The following is a 9,005-nucleotide window of genomic DNA, read 5'->3' as shown; positions in this document are numbered from 1 at the left end:
AATACAACCCCACATTAGAAATTAGCTGAGCGTTAGCTAAGCGTTCAGTAGTAGATATGGACAGAGGTGAAGTTTTGTTTTGTTCACAGACACAACACCCTCAAAAATAGACCCCAGTGTGTCATTTACCCCCGGTAACATTAACCCCCCCCCGGGAATTTACTGGTAAGACCAGATAACCTCCTGAGTAAAATAAACCCCCTGATGTCTTAACCCCCGATAACATTAAACCCCCCCAGGGAATTTCTCGGCATGACCTCATGTCCGAATTTTACCAATCACCAAATCCCTCTCATCCCCGATTTTGCTAGCGTACATCAGATCTACCAATCACCAAATCCTTTAATCACCCCCGGGAATTTCCTGTTATGACTAGATAACCTCCTGAGTAAATTAAACCCCCTGATGGCTTAACCTCGGTAAGATTAACTTCCCCCCTGGGAATTTCCTGGCATGACTATATACACTCCTGAGCAAATAAAAACCCCCTAAGCAACTTAAAAATGTTGACTTAGGGTAGGTGTTTTACTATATTTCCACTCAACAATTTACAATAGTTGACAGGTGCAGACTTTACTACCACACTCTGTACTTCCTAAACCAGAGCTCGTAGCTCAAATCTGATGGCATAATCGAAACACAAAATTAAATTTCCGACAAGAAAGGTCCGGTCACTTTTTGTCGTTATCTCTAACGGTTTAGCCGCAAAATGCCCTCAAAGTCAAAAGTTTGGACGAATCCAGAAAAAAATCAATAAATAAAAAGGTCAAATTTTTAAATCCCTTGTCATTTACCTAATGTCCGGACTTAACCAGTCACCGAATTCCGCTTATCCCCGAATTTTAAGCATCTACCTTGGGGGCCTGGGGGGCGTAGCCCCAGCGAGCCGAAGGCGAGTCCTATATATATACAGCCGCATGTGTAACTGACTCACTGACTGACACATAGGTAATACTAATTCTAACATACTTCCAGAAGTGCTGGAAACGTGAAATTTTGCACGCACGTCGCACGTATCTTCAAACCTCCGGGAAAAGTCTGAAAACCTGATTTTTTTACTTTTGAACCCTCAAAAAAATTCCCGAACGGACCCTGTTTTGCCCTAGCAGGCTTTCCTTTGAAGCCCGATAGCGGGCGAACCGTCGGAGCTAGCTTCGATCTGACGAAAAATTCATGGTCAGGAAATGAAGTGAACTACAAAAAAGGTCCAGTGACTTTTTGCTCTAACTCCATCGGTTCGGCCGCAAAACGCGATTACATTAAAATATTTTGAAATTTTCGCCTAAAAATTTACCTTTCGGGCTCAATAGCGGCTAAACGGTTGGTCGTAGCTCAAAACAAATTTTCAATGGGATTTAGTAAATCGCGTGATCTACAAAAAAGGTCAAGTAACTTATTGCCCTATCCCCAATGGTTTGGCCCGCATTACGCGTTTTAAAGTATCGATTTTTCAAATTTTACGTGAGTTATTGTTTTTCTGGACTCCATTGCAGACAAAACCGCACGTTTAGGCCAAATTCAAAATTTTATTTTAATACTAAATAATGCTGTCTACAAAAAAAGGTCCAGTGACGTTTTACTCTATCTTCCATGGTGTAGCCGTAAAAACGTGATTATGTTAAAAATTTCACTTAAGAACTTACCTTTCGGGCTCGATATTGGGCGAACCGTTGGCCCTAGCTTAAATATATAATGTTTTATAATTAGCTATTCATAGGATCTAAAGAAAAGGTTCAGCAGCTTTTCTGTCGTTTATCTTTCCGTAAGCCTCATAAATGCTATAAATGGCTAATTCTTTGTCGTCAATTTTAGGTGTTTTAAATTTTGCAACTATAATTAGTGCGATTCATGCTGGTTCCAGATTGACCTTGTATTACTACGGTAACGAGTGACTATATCCCCCCCTCCACATCGAAAGTTGGCTGAGCGTTAGTGAAGCTTCAAAAGTAGATAGGGGACAGAGTGCTTTTTAATTAATTTAATGAAATAGTGATTCCTTATCAACAATTATCCCCCCAGTAACGTTAACCCCCCCCTAGGGAATTTCCTGGCATGACCTCATGTCCGAATTTTACCAATAACCAAATCTCTTAACCCCCCCCCTGGCAAGTTCCTGGTAAGACCAGACAACCCCCTGGTGTCTTATCCCCCGGTAACGGTAACCCCCCCCTAGGGAATTTCCTGGCATGACCTCATGTCCGAATTTTACCAATCACCAAATCTCTTAACCCCCACCCCCTGGGAAGTTCCTGGTATGACCAGATAACCCCCTGACGTCTTATCCCCAGGTAACGTTAACCCCCTCCCTGGGAATTTCCTGGCATGACATCATGTCCGAATTTTACCTATCACCAAATCAATCATATAACCGAATTTAAGGCACTTACCTTGGGGGCCTGGGGGCGTAGCCCCCAGCGAGCCGAAGGCGAGTCTAAAATACTTATTACAGCCGCATGTGTAACTGACTGACTGACATATAGATACAAATTCTAACATAGTTCTAGAAGTGCTGGAAACTTGAAATTTGGCACGCAGGTACCTTTCACAATATGACCCGGAGGAAAAGTCTGAAAACCGGACTTTTTTACTTTTTAAACCCCTCAAAAAAATTCCTCAAAAATCGCGCATTCTTCACCCCTGCAGGCATTTCTTGTAAGCCTGGATAGCGGGTGAACCGTTGGAGCTAGCTTCGATTTGACGAAAAATCGTTAGTCAGGAATGAAGTAAACTACAAGAAAGGTCTAGTGACTTTTTGTCCTATCTCGTGTGGTTAAGCCACAAAACACGGAAATGTTTGACATTCCAGAGATTTTTTCGCTTAAAATAAAGTTTCGAGCCCGATAGTGGCCGAACGGTAGGTCGTAGCTCAAATCTGATTGACCCATCAAATTAGCAAATTACGTTATCTACAGAAAAGGTCCAGTGACTTTTTTTTCCCTATCTCCATTGGTTTGGCCGAAAAAAACGTGATTAAGTGAAAATATTTGGAAATTTTCGCCTAAAAGTTTACCTTTCGGGCTCGATAGCGGCCTAAAACGGTTGGTCGTAGCTCAAAACAAATTTTTAATAGGATTTATGAAATTGCGTGATCTACAAAAAATGTTCAGTAACATTTTGCCTTATCCTCAACGGTTTGGCTGCATAACGCGTTTTAAAGTATTGATTTTTTAAGTTTTACGTGATATTTTTAAACTGCCCAGTGCAGCCTTTTGTCCTAAGCTCTGTACTGCCTAAATTATAGGTCGTAGCTTAAATCTGATGGCATAATCGAAAGAGAAAATTAAATTTCCGACAAGAAAGGTCCAGTCACTTTTTCTTGTATCTCTAACGGTTATCTAATATACTATACAGCCGCATGTGTAACTCACTCACTGATAATGTATACAAATTCTAACCTACTTCTAGAAGTGCTAGAAACTTGAAATTTGGCACGCAGGTACCTTTTGCCGTATAACCAACAGGAAAATTCTGAAAACCGGGATTTTTTACTTTTAAACCCCTCAAAAAAATTCCTCAAAAATCGCGCATTCTTTACCCCTGCAGGCATTTCTTGTAAGCCTGATAGCGGGTGAACCGTTGGAGCTAGCTTCGATCTGACGAAAAATCGTTAGTCAGGAATGAAGTGAACTACAAAAAAGGTCCAGTGACTTTTTGTCCTATCTCGTGTGGTTAAGCGACAAAACGCGGGAATGTTTGACATTCCAGAGATTTTTTTGCTTAAAATAAAGTTTCGAGCCTGATAGTGGCCGAACGGTAGGTCGTAGCTCAAATCTGATTGACCCATCAAATTAGCAAATTGCGCGATCTACAGAAAAGGTCCAGTAACTTTTTGCTGTATCTCCAGTGGTTCGGCCGAAAAAACGTGATTATGTGCAATTGTTTTGTAATTTTTACGTGAAACTTTTGTTTTCAGGCTCGATAGCGGCGAAACCATTGGACGGAGGTCGAAATAAGAAAGACGTTGGGAGTTAGGAAATGAGGTAAATCTACAAAAATGTCCCAGTAACTCTTTACTCTATCTCCATTGGTTTGGCCGCAAAACGTGATTAAGTGAAAATATTTGGAAATTTTCACCTAAAAATTTACCTTTCGGGCTCGATAGCGGCTAAACGGTTGGTCGTAGCTCAAAACAAATTTTTATTAGGATTTATGAAATTGCGTGATCTACAAAAAATGTTCAGTAACATTTTGCCCTATCCTCAACGGTTTGGCTGCATAACGCGTTTTAAAGTATTGATTTTTTAAGTTTTACGTGATATTTTTAAACTGCCCAGTGCAGCCTTTTGTCCTAAGCTCTGTACTGCCTAAATTATAGGTCGTAGCTTAAATCTGATGGCATAATCGAAAGACAAAATCAAATTTCCGACAAGAAAGTTCCAGTCACTTTTTGTCGTATCTCTAACGGTTAAGCCACAAAATGCCTTTGAAGTCAAAAGTTTGAATTAATCTGGAAAAGTAGATAAAGTTGGTCAATTTTTCACTCCCAAACCAGTAATGTTAAGCTCGGACATAACATTTCCCCGGTAACATTACCCTCTGGGAATTTCCTGGCATGGCTATATTAACTCCTGAGCAACCCTATAAAATTGGCACACGTGTGTCATTATCCCCGGTAAACATTTACCCCCCTCCGGCGACTTCATAGTATGACCAGATAACCTCCTGATTAAAATAAACCTCCTGATGTGTTAACTCCCCCGGGTAACATTATACCCCCCCAGGCAATTTCCTGGCATGACCTCACGTCCGAATTTTACCAATTTACCAAAATCTCTTCACCCCCCTTGAATCGCCTCATGCAGAAAGGGCTTCAGTCACCAAAATGGCGAAATTGAGTTAGCTATAGGTTATCGTTGCTAATGACTGTACCAACATTTTTACGCATTAAAGGGCTTTAGTCCCATTGCTCCAATGTCTTAAAACCAGAGTAAAATTTTAATATTCCATGCAGAAAGGCCTTCAGTCAGTGACTGAAGTCCTTTTTGCCTAGAATATTAAAACATCTGTTTTGATTGCATTGTTGGTCATTAGTTGTATGTCTCGCTCGATTGGTAGACCTGCTTTGTTTTAGTTAGGTTTTCATTTTGAGGTTATGTGTTGCTTAACTGTTATTACACTGATCTGAAAATCACTTAATTATTAAAGTTTATAGATAATAGGTATTCAATATGGTTAGTGAGACGGATTCCGAGAGTGACCAAGAAAATGAAGTAGTAGTTGGGAGGAAACGTGTAAAAAGAGAATCAGAATGGAAAAGAAATACTAAGAGAGTGTCAAGGTGCAAGGGATTGGAGTATGAAGATTATAAAGGGAGGATAGTTCCAGCTAAAACAACAGGGCCTCCATGCAAGTAAGAGTCCTTACATTTTAATTTATTAACAATTTTGTTAGCTTGAATTTCTTGCAATGGTCATATTAGTACGTATATTGCACACCCAATCTAACCTAATTTTATAAACTATAAATTTTCCTAAATTTATTAAGGTTTATTTTGTTAATATGTACTGTACTTGTCACCACTAATTTTTAATATTTTTTTTCAGCTGCAAGAGATTTAAATGCTTTGATGGATTGACTGAACTTGACCAAATCAACATATTGCAACGCCTTCTTGACCTTCCATCAAAAAATGATCAGGACCTGTACATCCAGAACTTGATTGAAATTCATGACGTCAAGAAAAGACGTCCAAGGAAAGGAGAAGACGCACGCAATGTTGACAAAATGTATACATACTTTCTCCTGGTTGGTAACCAAAGGACGCAGGTATGTTACAAAGCTTTTTTGTCTCTGTTATCAATAAGCGACAAACGAGTTAAACGGTTGAGAGCCCTTGCCAAGGAAGGAAAAAACCCTATTGATAAAAGAGGAAAGTCTCAGAGCGCAAACACTTTGAGTATTGAAAAACAACAAATCATTAGGGACCATATTGAAAGTTACCCAACTAAACTTAGTCATTATTCTGGGAAAACTAGAAAATATTTAGATGCTAGACTCTGCACAAACGCCTTATATCGTGCATTGGTCGACAAACATCCAGGAATTTGTAGTTCTGCTTACTTTTATGAGTTTTTCAATGAAAACTACAATTTAAGATTTGGCAGACCGCAAATTGATTGTTGCTGCACGTGTGAAGAGCTCAACACAAAGCTAAAGAGTCCTCACTTGAACGATGTAGCAAAAAGATCAGCTGCTGCCGAGCTTATCATTCATAAAAGACGAGCAAAAAAGTTTTTTATCAAGATTACAAATGAAGCTAACTCAAAGAACGAGCCACACGTACTTTCCCTTTGTATGGACTTCATGCAAAATCTCAGTATACCACAAATTCCCGTACAAGAAACGTTTTATTTAAGACAAATCACGGTTAATGTATTCTCTATTCATGATATAAAAAAAGAGTCAGCAAAAGTGTATGTATACCATGAAGGTACAGCCAGCAAGACACCTAATGAAGTGTGCTCTTTCTTATGGGATTATCTCAAATCCATCCCCCAGAATATACAGAGTTACGACTGTTCTCTGATAACTGCAGCGGGCAGAACAAAAATCACGCACTGAGTAGATTTTTGTTGCTTCTTACTGACACCGGCCGTTTCAGCAAGATAACAATGTATTTTCCTGTCAGAGGCCATTCTTTTTTGCCCTGTGACAGGGACTTTGCAACGATAAAGCGTCATGTGAAAAAGTATGACAGAATTTACTCTGTGGGTGAAATCAGAAAACTCATAGAAAACAGCAGCGCAAAACCAGGAATCAATAAGTTTTCTGTCAAAGAAGTTGAGACAAAAGACATCTTTGATTTCAAGCTCTTTTGGAAAACATACTACAAAAAAAGCTGCATATCTCAAGAAACAAGATCGAAGCGAGTTCCAAAAGAAAAGAAAATCAGATTTGAAATAAGCAGTTATAAGCAGTTGACCTTTGATAAAAATCAGTTTGGTATAATATTAGCCAGTAAAACCATTGACAGCATTGTAACTCATTCTTTTAAAATGTGTAAGGACCAGAACCAAAAACCAACATTGCCACCACCTGTGTGTTATCCAGCTGGTAAAGTACCCATAAAAGCTTCAAAAATCAACGACGTCAGGAATCTTCTACCGTACGTTGCCCATGAACACATAGACTTCTACGAAGATATTATGAATTGGCCTACACTTGACCACATTGCACCTGAAGTCCAAGATGATTGATTACGTTTTCAAACATATTATTTTTATTAGTACTAATTTTCTTTTTTCCACACGGTGTTGTAGTACATTTTTCAATCAATAAATGTATAAAAAAACTGTTGTTTAATAATACCTTTGGAATTTTGATTACAGATACTCATAATCAAAAGCTTGAAATAGTAAAAATACATTTTAATGTAATAAAAAGTAAAAATAATTAAAGAAATAAAGTTTTATATCATATTTAAAAGGGTCATTTTAATTTTCATGCAAAAAGGGCTTCAGACTGCTAGTAAAAAAAAATTTTTCACTATGAAAATAACAATTTTAGTTTCCCTCACTAGTACTGTTGAAAGGTGTGTATTCATATCAAATATATAAAATAATAAGAGGTTTTTAAAAAATGTTTATAGAAATAGAAAAGTTTTTATTGAATTACTCAAAAGTAAAACTGGCTGACTGAAGCCCTTTTTGCATGAAAGCGATTCCCTTGGGAAGTTCCTGTTATGACCAGATCACCCTTGATGCCTTAACCCACGGTAACGTTACAACCTCCCCCTGGGAATTTCCTGGTATGACATAATGTCCGAATTTTACCTATCACCAAATCATTCTTATCCCAGAATTTGGCTAATACCCGAAAGGGGGCCTCAGATAACCTCCTGAGTAAATTAAACGCCCTGATGTGTTAACCCCCCTGGTAACTTTAAACCCCCCCCACCAGGGAATTTCCTGGCATGATCTCATGTCCGAATTTTACCACTCACCAAATCTCTTAACCCCCTTGGGAAGTTCCTAGTATGACCAGATAACCCCCTGATGTCTTAACCCCAGTTAACATTAAAACCCCCCCTCAGGGAATTTCCTAGCATTGCCTCATGTCCGAATATTACCAATCAAACAAATCTCTCTTATCCCCGAATTTACAGGCGTAAATTTAACCGCTCATCCCCGAATTTGCAAGCGTACATCATGGGGGCCTGGGGGCGTAGCCCCCAGCGAGCCGAAGGCGAGTCCTATATATATACAGCCGCATATGTAACTGACTGACTGACTGACTGATAGGGTATACAAATTCTAACCCACTTCTAGAAGTGCTGGAAACACCAAATTTCGTACGCACGTAGCTGGAGTCTTCAAACCACCGGGAAAAGTCTGAAAACCGGATATTTTTACTTTTGAACCCCTCAAAAAAATTCCCGAACGGACCCCTGTTTTGCCCCCTCAGGCTTCCCTTTGAAGCCCGATAGCGGGCGAACCGTTGGAGCTAGCTTCGATATGACGAAAAATTCATCGTCAGGAATAAAGTGAACTACAAAAAAGGTCCAGTGACTTTTTGCTCTAACTCCATCGGTTCGGCCGCAAAACGCGATTACATTAAAATATTTTGAAATTTTTGCCTAAAAATTTACCTTTCGGGCTCGATAGCGGCTAAACGGTTGGTCGTAGCTCAAAACAAATTTTCAATGGGATTTAGTAAATCGCGTGATCTACAAAAAAGGTCATGTAACTTTTTTGCCCTACCCTTAATGGTTTGGCCGCATAAACGCGTTTTAAAGTATTGATTTTCTAAGTTTTACTTGAGATATTGTTTTCTGGGCTATGTGTTAGCGGAACCTTTGAAGTTAGGGTAGAATAAAAATCAGATTTATATACAAAACAATGTGGTCTACAAAAAAGGTCCAGTGACACTTTACTCTATCTTCCATGGTTTAGCCGTAAAACGTGATTATGTTGAAAATTTCACTCAAAAACTTACCTTCAGGGCTCGATATTGGCCGAACCGTTAGCCCTAGGTTGAATGTAAAATTTGTTGGAACTAGCTATTCA

General features: G+C 39.1%; 1 protein-coding gene across 1 annotated transcript; it reads left to right on the top strand.

Annotated features, from left to right (window-relative positions):
- Positions 1–4,892: 4,892 nt before the first annotated feature.
- On the top strand, positions 4,893–6,561 carry LOC124372634. The gene is made up of 2 exons (XM_046831036.1): positions 4,893–5,350; positions 5,544–6,561. The coding sequence occupies exons 1-2, from the start codon at positions 5,169–5,171 to the stop codon at positions 6,559–6,561; spliced, it is 1,200 nt and encodes a 399-aa protein (XP_046686992.1). The 5' UTR covers positions 4,893–5,168.
- Positions 6,562–9,005: the final 2,444 nt, after the last annotated feature.

This window comes from Homalodisca vitripennis, unplaced genomic scaffold (genome assembly GCF_021130785.1).
Source record: "Homalodisca vitripennis isolate AUS2020 unplaced genomic scaffold, UT_GWSS_2.1 ScUCBcl_3680;HRSCAF=9354, whole genome shotgun sequence".
NCBI classification, from domain to species: Eukaryota; Metazoa; Arthropoda; class Insecta; order Hemiptera; family Cicadellidae; genus Homalodisca; species Homalodisca vitripennis.
The sequence above is the reverse complement of the archived record's forward strand: the minus strand, read 5'-3'. Positions and strand labels throughout refer to the sequence as shown.

What these genes read in the sequence shown, in the direction of transcription:
- LOC124372634 (XM_046831036.1), top strand. Translation starts at nt 5,169, where the DNA reads ATGGTTAGTGAGACGGATTCCGAGAGTGACCAAGAAAATGAAGTAGTA. An exon ending in ACAACAGGGCCTCCATGCAA is followed by an intron (nt 5,351 to 5,543) that starts GTAAGAGTCCTT and finishes ATTTTTTTTCAG; the next exon opens with CTGCAAGAGATTTAAATGCT.